This window comes from Antedon bifida, chromosome 11 (genome assembly GCF_963402885.1).
Source record: "Antedon bifida chromosome 11, ecAntBifi1.1, whole genome shotgun sequence".
In the NCBI taxonomy this organism is placed as follows: Eukaryota; Metazoa; Echinodermata; class Crinoidea; order Comatulida; family Antedonidae; genus Antedon; species Antedon bifida.
Genome location: NC_136236.1, coordinates 13,847,862 through 13,868,007, shown reverse-complemented (window position 1 = coordinate 13,868,007; position 20,146 = coordinate 13,847,862). Strand labels below are relative to the sequence as shown.

Sequence of the window (20,146 nt, the reverse complement as noted above, 5' to 3'; positions counted from 1 at the left end):
AGAGTCTTCAATAATGCTTCAGTTCTGTACCACCATCATTCAAGTTCAAGTTCAAGTTCAAATTTATTCACATAATGCAAACACATACATAAATATAATAGATACAAATGGTTGGAAATTAAATAAATAATAGTTGCATTATAAACATTTTTATTTATTGAAAGGTCTGTATGTTAAAATAATTGATAGGAAAGATCAAATCAGAATGTCCACTTAAGTAACTTTCTCTCACCACTTTGTTTTTATTATGTCTAGGCCGTACTGCTCCTGGTCGACAGAAGAAAACAAGTACCTGCGTAAAGTTGCTTTGGTAGAAAGGCTTTATTTTTCAGTCCTCGAAACTGAACTTGATCCTGACTGTAAGATCATTTATATTTTTGTTTTAAAAAGGTGTATGAAACTTGCATCCTGTTTTTCCATGGTGCTAACAAAAGATTTTTTTTATATATTAGATATTTGAATGATGGCTCAATCTTATGTACATAAATCTTACTTTTACACTGTTGATCCTCAATTTACATATTGTAGTTTGCATAAAGATAGTGAAGTCTTTTGACATACTCTTGCTTCTAAACACTAGCATTACCAACAAGTTGTGCCGCATTTTGTCAATATGTTATCATTTATTTTAATAATGTGTCTAGGTGATGTTGATATGATAAATCATTTGTTACTTGACCTAACGATCACAGAAGAAGTACAAAACCACTGGGAAACAAAATACGCTGAAGAAGATGCTACGGGGTAAGTATATTAAACTGTATGTTAGTGGAGTTGTAAAACGTGCTTACCTTTCAATCCCAAGGCCCATGGTTCAATCCTGACCTAGTATCAGTGTCATAACTGTTAAACTAATCCACTTCTTAGCTGCAAATGAGACTTAGTTTAATATAGGTCCTACGCATGAAGAGGTGTATATCCTTGCTGTAAAGTTTGTTTATAAAATTCTTGTTGGATGTGTATGAGATAAATACTCTACAAAACTCATCTCCCATATACCTCCTTACATCCCGACCACCAACCATACCACGCCACCCCCACCCCCAACCCAAAATACCTTCTCTTTGTAATCCTGTATTTTGTTTTTTCCAAGGAATGGAATCCTGACATCTTTTCTTGGAATGCGTAGTGGGTTGTCACGCTGGTACAACAATCCAGATTTTGATAGTGCTTATAGCTTCAGTGAAGAATACAGTGAAACAATAGAAGAAGATTATTATTGGCGAGCAGTTGAGTTAGGGAATGACAGTATACTCTACTCTGTGCCTTTAATGACAGATGGCTCTACACCAGGTGAAGTATTAGCTTATTATTTGAAAGGGATGTACTTGGGTCAGACGGTTTCATTTATTCTTTATGCAACCTTTTATACCATTTTGAAATTGTATAGTATTGTTCAGGTACTTGTGAGCCAAAATATGGTAGTGATATGATGTCACCGTGTCAATATATGAGCACATCATGTTTTGTTGTCACATAAAGTTCTATAGTGTAGACAGAGCTTTACTGATTGAATAGTAAATTTGACCATAATAACTCTTGTGTTAACAATTTTTACTTAACTGGAAGACATTTACAAGCTGCACAATCCTACTTTCACAATAAAAGTTACCCAGACAGTTTGTGAGCAACATACGAACCATAACAACCAAGCAATATTTTGCATATGATATTATTAATGTTAATTATGTTTTCATTTATTTTTTTCAGAAATTAACTCTACAATAAAGGTGACAGCTAGTACAATCGTAACTTTTACTAAAGATGGTGTAGGCCCAACAGTAGTAGGGAGTAAGTAAACTACATCAACATGTTAAATAAGATTAGAACTGTGTTTATAATTACTTTTACTAAAGATAGTGTAGGACCAACAGTAGTAGGGAGTAAGTAAACTACATCAACATGTTAAATAAGATTAGAATTGTGTTTATAATTACTTTTACTAAAGATGGTGTAGGACCAACAGTAGTAGGGAGTAAGTAAACTACATCAACATGTTAAATAAGATTACAAACTGTGTTTATAATATTATTATTGTATGATTTTGAAATTATAAGTGAGAGGTTCCAGGTTTAATGATGTTAAATTGAGAGGTGACAGTGTTGAAAAAGGTTTTGCTACTGCTCTCATAGATGAATAATGATTTTTGTTTCCTTTCAGCTGTTGGATTTCAAATGTTATGGGATGAACTTGCATCTAAGGTTATGCAATCACAGACTTGTAGTAATGAGGTAAAGTGAAAATTACTTTATTATAGAATTTTGAGACTTTCTCATGGAGCACACACACATTGACCCATCATTACAAGCAAGAATTATAAAAAAAATTGTAAATGTTATGTATTTCAATCCGTCTTGGCATAGTTTGACTTGGTTTTTTATACTTGGTTGAAGTTCTTGTTGCACGTTGCATTATTATTATGAATTATATTACTTATATTAATTTGATATTTAATTCCTTTAACTTGTAGAATATTGATTGCTTGTTGTTAGATGAGAATGGCTACATATTATTTTCTGAGGATGAAACTCAGGTAGGTTATATGTATAATTAATCTAATATAATATTTATCAATTCAGAGTTTGCTTTATATTGTGAAGTTACTAAAGAAACAAATATTGTGTAATATTCTGTGATAGACCATGTCCCTGTAATAGAAGGAGAACACTGATTATTTTCTATTGCTTTACATACACTATGACATACGACTATGAGATAGGGATCTTTAAATACATAAAATATAAAAACTTATTAATCAGAACCTACTGTTCCAAGACTTAATAATGAACTGAAACTAAGCAAGATACACATATATAAAGCTATACTATATTCAAAAGTCCAGCTGTTGATGAGCAACATATGTATCATTTTCATTTTTTAAGATGTAAGATACTACTTACAGCATGCTTACTTTTTCAGGTTGGATCACCTTTAGGAAAGCCATATCTGAGACTTATGACAGAGTTAGTGAATGTCTCAGTATATCAAAAGTAAGTTACAAAACTACCTCCCATAAACACCAAAATGACCATTTTAATTAAATGCCATTTTGTGCTTTACTGGATTTTGTGTTAAATTATATTTTGTATGAATATTTTGTTGTAGATACCAGTTGATAGATTACCAAGGCATGTGTTCAGAGACAGAGGTGTTTTCTAGTGCAGGATCCACAATCTTTGATGTGAGTTTGAAATGTTACGTTACTTACATATTTTGTATTGCTGTAAAAAAATCCCATGTTTAAATGTTTTTTTTGTGATGGACATGTCTGATCTGCTAAATTATACTAGATCTTTCCATTCAGCTTTGAACTGAATGTTTTTTAAACTTTTTTTTCTTTCAGCCATTTTTCTCAATAACTGCTATGGTTTCCTGGTGGTTTCATCAATTTGTTATGTAAGTATGAGGTTCTGATAAAAGTTTGAAGGATACATTTTGATTTTTGACAACCTTGGATGACAAAAAATCATTGTGACAAAAAATATGTAAAGGCACAGTAAAAGAACATTTAAAATGTAAAATCAAAGTTATTGTTAGGTAGCTAGTGTTTTTGCAAGACAAATTTGATAAAAGTTGTATTTGTTTGTTACAGGTTTCTTGTACAGTTTAGTGTGTATGACTGGTGGTACTCAAGTACAGTTCATGCGGAATGTGAGTCAAGCTCAATTTTATTTATTGATGGAACATAAAGAAAAATGTATCTACGAACACAGAAATTTTGATAGCGCCCTTGACATAAGTTACCACAATGTTAATTTTAGCGATAGATTTACAAACCAGCTATGATCCAGTGACTGTATCTAACAATCACAAATTTCCCTTAATAAGTAATACAAATATTTCTAATTACTTAGTTTGTTTAAATGAGTTTTTTAGTGTGAATAGTGAATACTAGTAGGCCCTACATTTTTTGTTATTCCTGACTGAAATCACTGAATTGCACTACCATCCACCAAAAGAAGGAAGTCACCAATGAAATCACAGTAAACACCAGTGCAATTGTGGTGACTCCAGTCAATACTGAAAACATGTTTGTCACTCACGATAATATTTTAACATTTTTTGATGTAAAATTTTGCAGATCTTCAACCGCAGATATTTTTATTTCCATGTGATCAAAGTCGTGATTACTTCAAATTGAAACCAGAAAGCCTTCCATTTACTGGTTTCATTGAAGAGGCATGCGATTCCTGTAAACTGTAAGTCGTGATCATTTTAATATTAACTGTCTTTTAGGTGAATTGCGTATGGACCACACATACCACAAGTTTTTACTTCCTTAAGTGTTCCTTCGTGTCGAGTGCTGCCACCAAACGGCGCCTGTTCATCTGTCCAACAACAGGGGCTGAATGGACCAGTACACCGGGGTAACCCCCTACTCTTCCGAAAGATGTACTGGGTTCTTTAAAGTGCACACAAGCCAGTTTTAAGTCCTTATCCGAGAAGACTTGTACTACCACCAGAACAATGGTCGAAGAGTGACTTGAACCTGTGGCAATTGTATAGCTATGGTTTGCGGCGCCCTGCCTTATCTGCTCGGCCACTCGACTCGATTTCTAAGCTAACATTATTATAGCCACCAAATTAGTTGAAGTTGAATTTACCATCATATTTTTACTATTTCATTAAAGAATTTAATTTGTCATTTTAATTTGTTATTTTTAATTGCAGAAATTATTCCATCCATGAGGTTCCTAAAAGTAACTTGGTATTGGTAGCCATGGATAACGATTGTAATTGCGATCCGATAGAACAACTTGACATTACACCAACAGATTACAATTCAACAGATGAATGTCAGAGGTTAAAAGTTCAACGACATCGAAGGCGGCCGCCACAATGTTTCAATAGTGTTATGGGGGTAAGTATTGAATTTCCCAGTATTGTCTGGTTCAGCCTCCATGCGTTTTCATGTTGCACTTCTTCGATCAATCTGCTCGATGATGATGATGATTATGATGATTTTCTAGATGTTAACAATATGTCTACAACAATTCCAGAGGTAAATTTAGGGTGTCTTGGACCAGCACACTCAGTAATTTTTTTGGTTTTATTTTTGTCTTATAGGAGGACTCGAGTGATTGTGGAGGCGCTAGTTTCATAAAGCCAAGTTTGTTGTTATTGTTGGCTTGCTTTTGTCTGCAACATCTCAGGATGTTATGACATTGAATGACCTCTCGCAAGCGGACAAGCATTACAAGCATAACCAAAACCAAAAAGATTTTATACATCATGCATTGCTTTTGACCTAAAAAAAAAAACAAACCAATATTACCATACAGACATTCCACAAAAGTCCAAAAACATCATTGTATACAAAACAATGCCTTTTTGTACATATTATTTATTTCTTTTTATTTACATATTTATTTATTATAATATGCAAATTAGCAGTAATTAACATCTTGATTTCTTCTGAGTATATTGTATCATAAGTACATTTAACCGGCTAAGAATAGAATACATGTCTAATATAAGATAGTACAAGTATTTATAAGTACATATAATATCTGCTAAAACATTCACAACACACAACAATCATTACAAAATGTATATATATATTTAAATCTTTTTTTTTCAATTAAGTGAGTAAAACACACAGAATTTTTATTTTGTGTGTAGGCTTTATAAAGATATTTATTTTTATATATTATTTATTTGTACCTCCAACAATGTAAACATCATTTATCTAACAAATTGAGTATTACTGCCGTTACAGTAGATTGAATATTATTATTATTACGATTCCTTATCAAAATTTAAGTAAACTTAAAACTGTGGAGTACACCTCTATAATTGTAATATAAGTTGACATGACGTGACCCTTAGGGGAGAATCATGTCGTTGAAAAGTGTAATATCTGAATCCACAGCGCCATCATCAATAATTGTTTTATGATACTATATACAAAATGGACATACAGTATAATTATCATTATCACTATCGCAGTATAACACCAGAGCAACAAACACTCTCACAATCTGCAAATTATTTTGATGCACCCTATCATAGTAATTTATGGTTTGCTTGATTGCTATAGTACATCATACATTTTAAAGACACTTTCTACTATTTTAAGTATTATATATTTATGTGCAATACAAATTTTTCAACATAAAATTACACTTTTACCTTACATAGCATGTTTTAACCAAATTATAGAAATAGTATTTAATAATAAAAATTAGTACATACAATTACAGAAAAAGGTTAACCACTATTGTACTTATTAAGGGTATTATATCATAATGGTGTTTTTTCTGCATTGCATTATAATATCTCCTGGTAATATTTAGTGTGCAATTAAAAAAATGCATAATGTGTGAACTAATTTTATTTATTTTTCAATTAGAATGAGAATGTATTTTTAAATGCCTATGTAGCCAAAGAAGCTAAGATTTGCAAGGCGTGTTTTGGCAAATTATGCACTTTTTCAAAATTAATATTTAAACTTTTAAGGCAATGTTGTTTCACTTGCTTCATATTCGACCATTTTCCCTTCTGTTGTTAAACACACTATGCAAGTAGGATTTGTTTCTGAAATAACAAGTAGTTTTAAATAGGTGAAAGTTTATAATATGTTACTATGGAACATATAGCTTTTATTTCTTCATTAATTATTTTAATCGATTACAACATTTATATCGATATTTATTTAAACTTCCAATTATTTGAGTTATATATAAAGAAACAATTCCATCATACATTATACAAATAATGAATGTTTATGAGTTAAATGGGGAGACTATTTGATAAGTTGAAAGACTGACTGTTCTATTCAACAACGAGAAGCTGAGTGGATTAGTACAGTCATGCTATCAACTAATGAAAATATTCTCTACATTCAACAAATACAAAACGGTCATTATTTGTTTTATAACACACCTACTGTTCTGGAATAAACTTTTATTCAGTTGATTCCATCTTATTGAATGTGGAAGACTTGACCAATTGTGGCTGCTGATTGAGTAAAACAGTTATAGACTGAACATTCTACAGGTGTCTTACCAGCCATGCAATATTCAGACCTATTGCATTCCACAACATTTTCTGAACATGCAATAGTACCTTTTCAATCGTTGAATGGGAGAAAATAATGCATGGTACATGATGAAAAATCAACCAATATATGACAAGGATATAATTATATAGGTGTGTTATAAATAAAACAGCATTATCATTAATAATCAACATTTTTAAAATGCTTTTATATTGCAGTATGTTTTAAATTGTTTTGGATTTTATGTTTCACTTTTTTTTGGGAGTCGGCTGCTGATATTTGTGATTGTCTTTTGACCAATAGTCTTCCATAATGTGGTGTAACAAGTGAATTTTATCGGTTTTATTTGGTGTAATGCTATAATGTAACAACAGCATCTTTGTAGAGTAAGTTATTACGAATTTAATTATTGGTATTTTACATTTTAACAGTAAAACTGAACAATTTCTGATTATCCTTATTGTTGAATAACTTATGTACAAAACCCTCTTTATCTAATAATATTCATTGGTATATTACAAAATTTTAAAAGTTGAGCAAATATAACTAGGGTTTTTAATTGGTATACTGGAATTATAGGCTACAATTATAAGTATTGTATATTAATATTGGCATCGATTTTGTCCAATTTGGGGTACGGTTTTCGACAGGTGTAACAAAGAACGTGGAGGTAAACAAGGCATAGTCAGTGGCACCACTTTGTGACCGTAACATTAAACTGATCTTCAGGTTCAATAGCACATGTGTCCCCTTTAGCATGGTATCATTAGGATGCAACACAAGAGAACATAAAGCTGCAATGCAAATGAATTGACCAATCAGAAACGAAAGTGACAAATAGTCCATTGCTTTTGAATGCTCAATTCGCTTGAAATCAACCTAACCATCAATTGCGACTTGCATCCTTGTGTTGTGTCCTATTTGGATGCAACGCAACAATGTTTGACCAATCACAAGCGACAGTTAGGGATGATCCACGCATCATGATTGGTCAAATTACTTGCAGTGAGCTACGTCCAATTAAATGTTGGCCCTTTCAAGAATTGATGTTTATTTTGAATACGTATTAATGGTGCCAAATAAGCGTTTGGTGGTGTGTTGATGTTTGATAGCTCAAACCAAGGAAATTTAGATAATTTAAAAACAATCTGCGAGCAGTTTGAGCATATTTTTTAATATGGTGTGTCGTAGCTGGTTAGTGTAGTCTATTTCAGGGCCTTGTAAGGAGATTTTTGTCGTCATGAGTTGCGCTGGTCACAAAATGGCGCCTGCAATGTAGTTGGCCAAACTTCTCCCTATAATGGCTGGTATAGTTTAGACATGGTCGTTATATATGGATTCCTCATATTCTTCCATACTGTATTTAAATAGATAGATATTAGAAAATACTTTACAGTATCATAGTTTAAAATAGCAAAATTACAAAAACTACTATGCTCACATTAATATATATAATTGTATCTGGAAGATAGACATTTTGGTTGAGCAGACATCAATATTCAGAAAGTACTTATATCATAAAACTTTTGTTTGTGCTTCGGATACCCTTCTATTTAACCACATGTTCATAGAAAATGGAAACAACATTAATTCAAAAATGTCATTTATAATTAGCCAATTTCAAAATGTTTTTCTATTATTCACAGTAGAACATATATTGATATATTTTAAGATACTTTATGCATAATTTATACGTTACAGGGTAAATTTTGATTACTTTAACCATTTAAAGTTGGCTCTAAGTAGTTATTGTTCAGAACTTATTTTGTCAAACTCTTTGATGCACATCATTGGTGATGGCGATTTTTAAATGAATTTGTTCAAATGAATATGATAGGCATATGCCTATGACAACTGGTTCAATTTATACGGGTTGTACAACAGCATGTTCTGTAAAGCAATAGTTCAAGTAGATTGTTTAGAAGGTGAAGTAACTTTTTCATTTCTACATTTTTCAAATATTAAAATTGTAAATAATGGAACAATAAATGATTCTTGGGTTATATTTATGTGTTCTTTGTTTTCTTGTTTAAGAATTTGTTTATTCCTTTGCAAAAGGAGATACAATTTGAAATGATTGTAATTTAGACAAAATCCAAAAACTAGGTATTTTTAGTTGTATTAAGTGATTGAAAATGTGTTTTATTTGAAGTGTTTTGAATGATCTTACTCAATTCTGAGTTAAAAGGCAGTTATTGCGTTCCATACCAATAGTAGTCACTCAAGCGTAACATTAAATGCAATTTTTGCGTTCCATACCAATAATATTCACCCAAGCGTAACAATCAAACTAACTCGACCCGGTGACAGAGACGCACGTGTCAACAGTTTCTCGGGGGAAAAGACAGGCCTAGCCTAGTCCTTTAGCTAAAAAAGTTGTGACATGTCATCTAAAACACGGTAAATAATATAATATTGTCATTAGTTTCTTCAGTTTACACATGAATAAATAAATTTATGGCGTATAGGGCGGCCCTCGTTATCCACGATGCGGTAGCCTATCCTATCGCGAATCGGTGGCAGCCTGGCTGATGTACTCTGCCTGGCTGCCACCACGAGCCCAAGACATAGGCCTAATAGTAGTAGGCCTACTAGTCTAGCCTCCTAGGTGATCTATGATAGAAGTAGCCTATAGTAGTAGGTAGATCTACTAGGCCTAACATTGGCTACTCCCAGCCAGGCCTACTTGATAAAAAAGAAATACTACATTCCACATAATAATTTGTGGTTTACTAAGGAGGTTGATAAGTCTATTAAACAGAAGAATAAATGCTGGAAACAGTATATCAAAGCAAAGCGTAAAGGGCATGAAAGTGCTAGTGTCAAATGGAACACGTTTATTAGAGTAAGGAATGATACTGTCAACTTGATTAAGAGTTCTAAAAGCATCCTTGAAAATAAGATTGCAAATGAGGTTAAAGTCAATGAAAAGTCTTTCTGGCGCTATGTAAATTCTCAGTTAAAAACCAGAACTGGTATTCCAACTCTTAGAAATTTTGAGGGTAAACTTGTTGTAGATGACCAAGAGAAAGCCGAGTCTTTTAATTCTTTTTTTAGCAGTGTCTTTTGTAAGGAGAACTTATCGAATGTTCCAAATCTGGATAAAAAGATTGAGGCTTCTTTGTCAGATATTGAGTTTAGTGTAGAAGATATTCACAAGCTGTTGTCTAACTTAGTTATAGATAAGTCAGCTGGCCCTGATGGCTTTCACCCACGGGTTTTGATTGAATTAAAGGATCAAATTGCTTACCCTCTCAGTCTAATATTCACTAGATTATTCAATGATCAGAAGGTCCCTCTATCGTGGAAGGAGGCAATTGTAATACCTATATTCAAAAAAGGCAAAAAGGAGGACCCGGCTAACTATAGACCGGTTAGTTTAACGTCGGTCATAGGGAAAATGATGGAAAGGATTATTAGGGATAAACTTGTAATGTATCTTGAGAGTAATGGTCTTTTGTGCAACGAACAATTTGGATTCAGACAAGGTAGATCATGTGCATTACAACTACTTGATGTCCTGGAGAGTTGGACTACTAACCTGGATAACCATGATAGCTTTGATTGTGTCTATTTAGACTATAAAAAGGCTTTTGATAGTGTGCCACACCAAAGGCTTCTAGTCAAATTGAAAGGTTTTGGTATTACGGGAAATCTACTAGGTTGGTTCTCTAATTATTTGTCAAATAGAACGCAACGAGTTAGTGTCAATGGTCAATTATCATCACAGGCTCCAGTATTAAGTGGAATTCCACAGGGTAGCGTTGTGGGCCCAATCTTATTTTCAATCTTCATTAACGATTTACCTGATGTTGTCGAATCTAGTATACGTTTATTTGCAGACGACACTAAGTTGTATAGAGTGGTCAATAACATTGATGATGCGGATTTATTTCAGAGAGACATTGACAGTGCTTCCCATTGGTCTAATGTTTGGCAATTGCCATTTAATGACACTAAGTGTAAGGTATTTCATTATGGTCGTGATAATCTTAAGTTCTTGTATTCAATGGCTGGTAATTTACTACATGAGGTAAAGCAGGAGAAAGATCTGGGTGTTACCTTTGATCCTAGTTTAATCTTTAATTTGCATGTAGCGGATATCTGTAAAAGGGCTAATAAGAAACTAGGAATGATTTATAGATCTTTTAAATTCTTGAATAAAGATGGATTTTTGAAGCTGTATAAGTCTATTGTCAGGCCAACGCTTGAATATTGTAACACTGTTTATAATCCTATTAGAAAACGAGATCAGGATGAAATAGAGAAGGTCCAGCAAAGAGCAACAAGATTGATTCCTAGGTACCGAAATATCCCTTATGAACAACGTTTGAGAATTCTTGGTCTTCCTACTATGAGATATCGAAGGCAGAGAGCGGATATTATCCAAGTTTTTAGGATTGTTAAGGGTTTCGATCGTATCTCGATCAACACATTTTTTGAATTTGATCTAGAATCTCGGACCCGTGGACACACATATAAACTCAAGTTTAAAAGCTCTCGTCTTAATATTAGGAGGGACACCTTCTCCAGGAGAGTTATTCTCTTATGGAATGCTCTGCCTACGGATGTAGTTTCATGTGCTACGGTGAACTCGTTCAAAGCAAAACTTAACGTCGCATGGTCTAACCACCCGCTGAAGTTTTCACCCTATATTGAATATGATTTTATTGCTAAGAGGGGCTTTTAAGCACTGAGTGCTTCGCCTCGATCCAGTAGACGAAAGTGTACGGGAAACAAGTAAACAAGTAAGTAAATAATGCAGTGGACTTAATAATAATAATATGCCTACTACTAGCCTAGGCCAAGTATTAAGTCAATTTGTATTTTACAGAGATGGATTTTCTTTCAATATTCTCCATAAGACCAAGAACAAGTTAATCAAAAAAGGAAAAGAGAAGAAGGTAAAAGAAAAGAAAGTAAAAAGTATTGCAGACTCATTGAATCTAAAACGAACACCCATTCCTAAAAAAAATGACCTGTCTAAGAGTCATGGAAGTAGTCATCTATCAACGAAAGGTTTGTATCAATTGATGATATAATTAATAATCATACAAATTCTCCCTCTATCTAAGATCTATCGACACCCGTTCCTAAAAAAATGACCTTAAGTTCAAACGAATGGTTATCATAAAACGTCTAAAAGAAGCCCATCTTATTAAAAGCCCCCTGGAAAAAGTTATCTGGAAAAGAAGCTCATCTTCTTCTTCAAATGTGGAGATATTTTAAAGACTTCTTTTCGAGGTACTGTAGTAATAATGTAACAAAAGTAGGTTTATGGAATTTCAAAGGAAAATTAAAATAATATCCCTCTCTCTTAACTTAACAATTCATAAGATAATTACAATCTATTATTTTTATTAGGTCAAGGTAAATCGGATAAAATTCGAAACAAAACAGCGAAACAAAAGAAGTCTAAGAAAAAAGAGAAAACTGTTAAAACAATTGCACAAACAGTAAAAAGTGTTTTAAAACCCAAAAAGGATAAACATATTAAAAAGAAAAATAAATTGCAGAAAAATAAAAAGGATTTTAACCAAAATGTAAAAAAGGTAACAAATGTTAACAACAATTATGTGTCGGCCATTGGTGAGAAAGTTTGTGTTGTTGAAGGTTTCAAGCAGAAATCTGCAGACAACTCTTGGATCGATGTCAGTCACATTGAAGGGAATGATGGCAGTGATGGTGATCTTGAAATACCATCCACCAGTCTAGGTGATGGTGATCTAAAAATAGATTATACAAACTGCTTTAAAAGTGACGTTGGTGTTGTTGACCTTGCTGCAACAAATTTGAGATTAAAACCATCTAGAAAAAAAATAAAAAAGATCACAAAAAAGAAACTGAAATCTAATGATGACAAACATTTGAGCAGTGAGATACTGTATGTAGACTCTTTGAAGTTTACTAGTGGTATGCTTCCATCACTGTTAACATCTACACCAAAAGAGAAGTGGGGTTTCTTCAATGAGGATATGGAGACGTCGGTCATCGAGCACGAAGAAGTCCCTTCAACAGATCAATCTCATAAGTCACGCTCACTTAAACGTAAAGTTGTTGCTGATTCACAATCACAGAATAAATCAAAGAGTGCAAAACCTAATGTTACATCTGAATTTGTAAAGTACAAGTGAGTACTAATTCCTCTTTTAAAAAAAACACTTCTAGTTCTTTTCCTTTATTCCTTCCTTAAACTTTCTTAAGCTCTACACTATCAAACATTATGACAAGCAAATGTGATGTGCCCATATATGAACATGATGAAGTCATATCACTACCATATTTGGGTATATTATATATATATGTATATCATATTTTGGCACATCACACTATTTTAAATAATTGATTTTTGTTTTTAAATTGTATAGGTTGTACAAGATGGAGGACTCCTCACAGTGTTTAGCTGTGGTTTCAGTTGGAGCTGTTTTTGCATTTTATGGAAAAGCATTTATCAAAGTTATGTATGGTACTGCTAATATTCTAGGCTATGAAATGACGAATGTCGATGATTATATTCCAGTATTCTGTCCGCAAAGCCACAGCGCCATCACAATTACAACAGGACAATCTGATGTAGATAACGATAAATTAGAAAATATTTTGAATACGATACAGTTTACTGATAGTTCGGTAAGACTGGACATAAAAGATCAGATGTCTGCTGGTGACTGCTGTTTACTTTCTATAGTGAAGATGACCTCTGGTTTGTCCTGTTATTTAACTTCCTTCAGTGACTTCAAAGATCTCTTTGATACTAAATTACCAAAGACACATTTGCGGGTAAGAGAGTGTTTTTATTATCTTTGTTAAATGTGCCAGTAAACTTCTGGTTCAAAGTGCCTTATGTGAGTTGCAAAATCTTTAGCCTGCCTAGGAATAGAATGCCACAAAGAAGCATCTTGTCAGGTGGCACTACTGTACTTGTAAACTTTGAGTTAAACTTTAGAATGGTGGTGTTCTCGATTCTAATTACATTCCAAAAAATAATGTCTTTCTTTATTAGACGAGTAACATAGAAATTGCCTTTAGTGTTGGACTTGAGCTAATAGTCTCAGACAAGGACTTTAAGAGCACAATGCAACCTTCTAGTCAGTATGATAACGTTTGTGATGTCGTCTCCAGTAGTTTGACAGAATTGACACCTGTAGTTCTGATCTGCGGCAAGAAGAATGTTGGCAAATCTACTTTCTGTAGATATCTCATCAACTCTATGCTAAACAAGTAAGATGGTTACCGCTCACAATATCTTAACCAGTAGGCCTAACTCTTCTGACCTAAAAGATGCAACGTATCCTGTAACCAAGCAAAAACCATTTGTTATGTTTTAACTTCAGGTGTGGAAATGTTATGTACTTAGAATGTGACATTGGTCAAACTGAATTCTCATCACCAGGATTTGTATCACTGACTCAAGTGTCGCAGCCAATCGTAGGCCCTCCATTCACCCATCATAAGAAGTCTAAAAGGTTTGATACTTAGCATCTGTAGGCCTTCTATTTACTCCATAGAATTGTATTGTTTTTTTTTTATACCTGATTGATTTACAGAGTCTAAACTGTAGAATAAACAATAATTTCTGTTGTCTTTTCAGAAAGTGTTACTTTGGTGGTGTTAGCGTAAATGATTCTCCCGACAGATACGTTTCATGCATTAAGTATATTCTTAGTCACTATAGACAGTGTTACAGTGATATCCCACTGGTGATCAACACAATGGGATGGATACAAGGTATGGTAACCTCACTGACTTATTCTGTTGTTATTATTACTCTTTCAGGTCTAGTGTCTTGGTCTTTCTAGGTCACCACTGCAACATATATTGCATCCATATCTCTTAGCCTTTACATCTTCTCATTTATTTATCCTGTTTTAGATTTGGGTCTGATGCTATTAATTGACACAATTCGTTTGTCTAAGCCAACACATATTGTACAGTTTACTTTACCGGTACAAACCACACCTCCCCCACTGGACACCAAGTACCTGAGTTCAGCCGAAGGCTGGGACACAGGTGTGTGCTTAGAAGCACAAGGTGTTGGCTTGGATGCAGAGAGTGATGGTGTAGAATCAGACATTGAAGGTTCAGAACCAGAGATTGAACACCAGGAGTCTCATGGTGTTGAGACTCAGAATGCAGGCCTCAAGAACAAAGCTATAAGCTTTCAATCAGAGGGATTAACATATAATGCTCAGTTACTGAAAATTAATGTCCTAATGGAACATCCTACAAAGTAAGTACTTGCTATCTTTAATATATGATTAAATTTAGTTTTGTTTTACCTACATTAATTAAATTTTCTATTTCTCTTTTGTTTCAGTCAAAAGTATAAGAATTCTGAAATTCGGACACTTGCACTTCTGTCCGCATTGTTTGACCTTCAATCAAACCCTCTCCCAGAAAAACCTGTACCTCTCACAGCGATGGTACCTATAGTGTTGCCGTGGACACAAGTAGCAATACACATGCCTCATTTTCAAGTGCCAAGATCAGAAGTGCTCTATGCGTTGAATGCTAGTCTAGTGGCTCTCTGTGTATCGGATAACAACCAGGTAAGGTTTACCATTGACTCTCAGTAGGAGCTTTTGATTTGAGGCGGCCTAGGAACAAGTTCGGTTGTTATTTTCACTGTGCTAGAATTGCTATTCTGCGGCCAGAAAAAGATGGTGCATCAATACTTAATCAAAGGCTCCCTATTATTCAATACTTGCTCACACTATTGTCTGTACATGCCTATAAAACACTTCGTTGGTTCTTTAGCTCTATAAAATCTGAACAATTAAATGTCATTTTTTTTGGTAGGTTGAGGAGGTTGATGTCGAAAACAATCTGAAAGTTTTACAGTCAGTGCCAGTATGTGAATCATTTGGAGTGGGTATGCTTTATCTTTTATTATCATCCAATTCATTTATCAAGAAAATTTATTTATTTTATGTGCGATCATGTAGGCCTACACAAGTGTAGATGAGGTAACCCCTTTTCCATTGATGCATATATTTAACAAACATATTCAGGATCTAAAGACAACTTGCTAAGTCTTATGATAGCTTATGAGTATATCTTGTTATCATCCTAACTAGTAACTTAACACTTAGGTATAAACACATTAAAATTACTAAACAAATAAGCATAAGAATTGCTATACTATCTATCAGATAATATTCAGTAAATGGTAGCGATTTTGCACCAGACTGCAAGTGATCACTGCCAAATTTTATCATGTGCTCCATCCACTTAGCGGCTTCATCTTGAGGCGTGTGAATCGTGTCGCGCATAATCTGAGAACGGAGAGACGCAATGTCTCCATAACTGAAATAAAATCAAAGTACAGTAGTTGATTTAGGTTTTGAAATATATGAAAAAAGTGTCTTTTTTGTTTTTGTTTACACAAGTCTATGTAATTGTATAGAAATCATTAAATGTATAAATATGATGTTGTCTTGCAAATATTATGTATATAAAGCAGAGAGGAGCTAGAACATAATCAACTTACAATACAAGATGAGGAATATCATATTTAAAAATACATTACCGTTTGTTTGAGACGACTTTCATGATAGTTTGATAAAGACTTTCCGATGTCAATGTATTGATATCAACTACTTCTGCCATGCCATGAGCCACTAGTCTTGCAATGTTATCATGTTGGTCTTGGTACATTGGTAGACCTATTACTGGTGTACCATGATAAACAGCTTGGTACACACCATTGATGCCACCATGGTACATCATAGCTTTTACTTTTGGATGTCCTGTTAATAAAAAAAACAATAATAGTGTGATGGCGCTAGTTACAATCCGTTAAGCGTAATGCATAAACAGGCATAAATAGGGAGGAAGATTTGTACATGTTGTTCTCTGCGACCATGGGGAGTCTGGTATGAAGTACGAATGAATTTCCTTTTGTACTTGTCAGAAGATTAATGACCAACATCATAGTAGTAATAATAGCAACAATAGGGCAGTGGTACCCAACATGATGACAGACTAAATAGAATTGTGAAAATTACCCAGCAAGTCATTTTGTGGGATCCAACTCATCAACTTGGTGTTATTTCCAAGACTTGGTGGTGGTACGTTGCTGGTATACCGCCATATTACATTGTATGGTAGACGAGCAAAGGCAGAAGCAAAGGATTCTAAAAGAACGTTGGATGAAATATTGACAGTAGATCCCATAGAGATGAGGATGACGCCTCGTTCTGCAGACTCTATGAAGGATAGCAATTCCTGACGAGAAAGAAAAATACCCTGTTAGATATCAAAGAGAAGGTGTATTTGTACCAAAGTTATAGGCGGCAAAGGGCTATGTACTCTCTCAATTCCTGACAAGAAAGAAAATAAATCCTGTTGGATATCAAAGAGCAGGTTTATTTGTACAAAATGCATAGGTGGCAAAGGGCTATGTGCTTAATAACCCACTCAGAAGTATAAATACAACGAATGGAGAAAAAAACACTTTACGTATGAAAAAGGGAAGAAAAGAAGTTTATCCAAAAAGAAACACTGTATATTCGGTTGATTAAAACTTCCATTTTAACTTACTTTATCTAAAATTGGAGTTGCTGGTGTGGACAACATTCCTCGCGTGCATACTACGTCATTAGTTATCGGTCGTGGAAACTCCAATGCCGGATGGCAGTTCACTCCAAACCAGATGCCAACATTTGAAAACAGGTTCTTCTTGTTGTTGAGAGAATACTTCTCTGCTATACTTTGGATAGGTTGATGCACTATGATATCGAAGATAAATAGCACAAACTGAATCAGGAAGGAGTTTTTGACTCGTTCGAAGAAAACCATTTTATCAGTGAGATGTGAGTAACCTTCTGGAACGTAAGCTGGGTTACTGGGTACATGCAGCTTAGAGACCAACGAAGGTAGAATTGGCGGCACGTCCATTGTAACGTATGGTAAATGAAGACGCTCAGCTAACACGTGATGGCACGGCAACATCGAATCTCCTACCAGAAGATCAAACTTCTCCTTCTGTATTCTTTTAAGTAAAGCAGCATCTTTTAAGACAATATCGCATGTAATCGTCGATACCTGTAGAGCATTAGTCAATTTATTTGATTCGTTATTTTGCGCAAACGTTGATAGGATGGAGTTGACAGTGGCAAAGAAGGATGAGGTTTCTCCATTTGCTGATTTTTCCAAAAAGCTGTTGATTACTTTGTTAACTTCTTCTGCTGTGTAGTTTACAGGTATAGTTAAGTAGGAGAACGCTTTGTTTTTGTCAGTCTGTACCCTACGCTCATAGTAAACATCTGGAATTAATGAGTAAACATCATGGCCACGAGTGGAAAGAGAATTTGCCCAAAAATTGGCAACACGAACATGACTTCCCATCGGTAAACTTCCGACATAAAAAAGAATCTTCGAAGAAGCTACAATTTGACTGAAAACCATAACAATGCAGAACCTGAAAGCAAACATCATTATTACAACGAGTGTGTACAACCTGCCATTAAGTTAAATGCTTTAATAACTCGCACGTATTAGCCGAAATGTAAGCTGCTATTTGTACCATGATAAGTTGCTGGTACCACGCAGGCCTAACTCGGGCAACATCTAGACCCTCATGGTAATAAAACCGTGTCTATAGTTACATTCTAAATTCCTTGGAATCTAATTCTTCAATTACAGTTGACTTTCTGATTTTAATGTTTATTTTATTCAGTTTCTTCAATAATTCTACAATAAAATAACACATTTGTGTAGTTACTGACATATTTATGTTATTTCACTATTTAATCTCGAAACTGGAGAACTGTAAACCACCCACAGATAAAATGATGTAGCAAATACCAGAACATAAAATTGATGTTTTTTAACAGGTGTGGTTCGTGCTATAGACCCAGTTAACCAACTGTTTTATATCATTACTCCTGTTGATGATCAGGATCTACAAAGTGTAAACCTTCTAGTCTTGGGTTCTGTACCGCTTCCCAAACAGCTCCTTGAACAGGTAAGCAGTTTACAGTCTCTTGTAATAAATAGATGCGTTCCCGTAGGTCGCAAGAATCTCTCTATTCTTACGAGCTAAGATCGTTTGATTATGCCAATCATTTCATATTATTTACAGGACCAAGATGGCAGTGTACCGTATACAAAATACCATTCCACGTTTAAACAGACTGGATCAGCTCCACTGAGGAAACGCAAAAATATTAAGAGATACAATCCCAGATGGAAAAAGAAAATGGGAAGAAAATAAACTGGAAATTTAATTTAAAAAATAATTTAATTTATCAAAAATTATCTGAAATAAGGAAATTCATACTTTTGTGGTATGGCTTATGAGGTTTATAAATGAGTGATAACCATAAATGAGTAATCAATTGCCTGGAACGTCGCCCCCATGTGTTTATTGATTGTTAAATCAAACTATAAATCTGTGATATATAAATCAAGCAAGATTTTAATGTTAATACAATCTGAATATCATTGTTATTGTGAATATTATTTCAATGTCGTTTGCTCCTTTCCTTTTCTCATTCACTCTTTCCGTTTAAATTTTCATTGTTATTGGAGCGATTATTTCCAGGTGTTTTTTTGCAAGAAATTATTATCAACTCGTGTGATTACGGATATTGATATACTACGCTTATATTTTGCATTTTAATGTTCTGTTTTGTACGCGCGCGTTTAAACGTTGCTAATGATTTTGTACGCGCGCGTGTAAATGTTGATGAGAATGTTTTTTACGCGCTCGTTTAAACGCTGATGAGAATGGTTTGGTACGCGCGCGTGTACATGTTGATAAGAATGGGTTGTACGCGCTCGTTTAACCGCTGATGAGAATAGTTTTGTACGCGCGCGTTTAAAGGCTGATAAAATTAAAATGGCTGTGTACACGGGCGTTTAAATACCGATGAAATTGTTTTACGAACGCGTTTGAACGTTGATGAATTAGTTTGTGTAAGCATGCGTCAAGTATACATGTCTTAAAATTGACAGATACTCCTTTGCTTACTTATGAAGCTTGCATATTTGCTTTGTAAGAAAAAACTCGAAGAAGTTGATATAAACCGAGTACATTATTAAAGATGCTTACAGAAGCATGGGATGCTTTATCTTTTGAAGTGGGCCACGATGTTTGTTGTTCACACTAGTTAAACAATGAAGACTTTAAAGACCGGAAAG

At 34.1% G+C, this 20,146-nt stretch overlaps 3 protein-coding genes and 1 long non-coding RNA gene across 5 annotated transcripts in view; 2 read left to right on the top strand and 2 right to left on the bottom strand.

Moving 5' to 3' along the window:
- The window catches only part of LOC144855959 (voltage-dependent calcium channel subunit alpha-2/delta-3-like), a 43,012-nt gene extending 34,007 nt beyond the window's left edge, over positions 1 to 9,005 (top strand). For both annotated transcript variants that reach the window (XM_078713927.1, XM_078713926.1), the window contains 13 exons: positions 256 to 359; positions 645 to 744; positions 1,094 to 1,293; positions 1,711 to 1,791; positions 2,161 to 2,231; positions 2,471 to 2,533; positions 2,920 to 2,990; positions 3,106 to 3,181; positions 3,344 to 3,396; positions 3,593 to 3,651; positions 4,082 to 4,199; positions 4,672 to 4,861; positions 5,068 to 9,005. In XM_078713927.1, the coding sequence (XP_078570053.1) occupies positions 256 to 359; positions 645 to 744; positions 1,094 to 1,293; positions 1,711 to 1,791; positions 2,161 to 2,231; positions 2,471 to 2,533; positions 2,920 to 2,990; positions 3,106 to 3,181; positions 3,344 to 3,396; positions 3,593 to 3,651; positions 4,082 to 4,199; positions 4,672 to 4,861; positions 5,068 to 5,163 (1,282 nt within the window). In that variant the 3' untranslated portion in view covers positions 5,164 to 9,005. The remainder of the gene's footprint in view (positions 1 to 255; positions 360 to 644; positions 745 to 1,093; positions 1,294 to 1,710; positions 1,792 to 2,160; positions 2,232 to 2,470; positions 2,534 to 2,919; positions 2,991 to 3,105; positions 3,182 to 3,343; positions 3,397 to 3,592; positions 3,652 to 4,081; positions 4,200 to 4,671; positions 4,862 to 5,067) is intronic.
- LOC144856010 (uncharacterized) overlaps positions 1 to 20,146 on the bottom strand; it is a 207,956-nt gene that overhangs the window by 33,292 nt on the left and 154,518 nt on the right. The gene's annotated exons all lie outside the window — the stretch shown is intronic.
- On the top strand, positions 9,267 to 19,465 carry LOC144855962 (polynucleotide 5'-hydroxyl-kinase NOL9-like). Its single transcript, XM_078713930.1, has 12 exons — positions 9,267 to 9,400; positions 11,835 to 12,019; positions 12,365 to 13,130; positions 13,369 to 13,780; positions 14,004 to 14,221; positions 14,335 to 14,466; positions 14,592 to 14,728; positions 14,873 to 15,230; positions 15,318 to 15,549; positions 15,800 to 15,872; positions 18,838 to 18,968; positions 19,086 to 19,465. Exons 1-12 carry the CDS (start codon positions 9,384 to 9,386, stop codon positions 19,215 to 19,217), a joined length of 2,793 nt encoding a protein of 930 aa, XP_078570056.1. The 5' UTR covers positions 9,267 to 9,383; the 3' UTR covers positions 19,218 to 19,465.
- Positions 16,036 to 18,439, bottom strand: LOC144856130 (2-hydroxyacylsphingosine 1-beta-galactosyltransferase-like). The gene is made up of 4 exons (XM_078714096.1): positions 17,543 to 18,439; positions 17,008 to 17,227; positions 16,530 to 16,749; positions 16,036 to 16,306 (listed from the first exon to the last, which is right to left on the bottom strand). Exons 1-4 carry the CDS (start codon positions 18,437 to 18,439, stop codon positions 16,036 to 16,038), a joined length of 1,608 nt encoding a protein of 535 aa, XP_078570222.1.

Coding starts and splice junctions, on each gene's coding strand:
- LOC144855962 (XM_078713930.1), top strand. Junction 14,222..14,334: donor ATCAACTCTATGCTAAACAA/GTAAGATGGTTA, acceptor TTTTAACTTCAG/GTGTGGAAATGTTATGTACT. Junction 14,467..14,591: donor CATCATAAGAAGTCTAAAAG/GTTTGATACTTA, acceptor TTGTCTTTTCAG/AAAGTGTTACTTTGGTGGTG.
- LOC144856130 (XM_078714096.1), bottom strand. CDS start 18,439: ATGATGTTTGCTTTCAGGTTCTGCATTGTTATGGTTTTCAGTCAAATT. Junction 17,228..17,542: donor CAACTCCAATTTTAGATAAA/GTAAGTTAAAAT, acceptor CTTTCTCGTCAG/GAATTGCTATCCTTCATAGA. Junction 16,750..17,007: donor CCCACAAAATGACTTGCTGG/GTAATTTTCACA, acceptor TTTTATTAACAG/GACATCCAAAAGTAAAAGCT.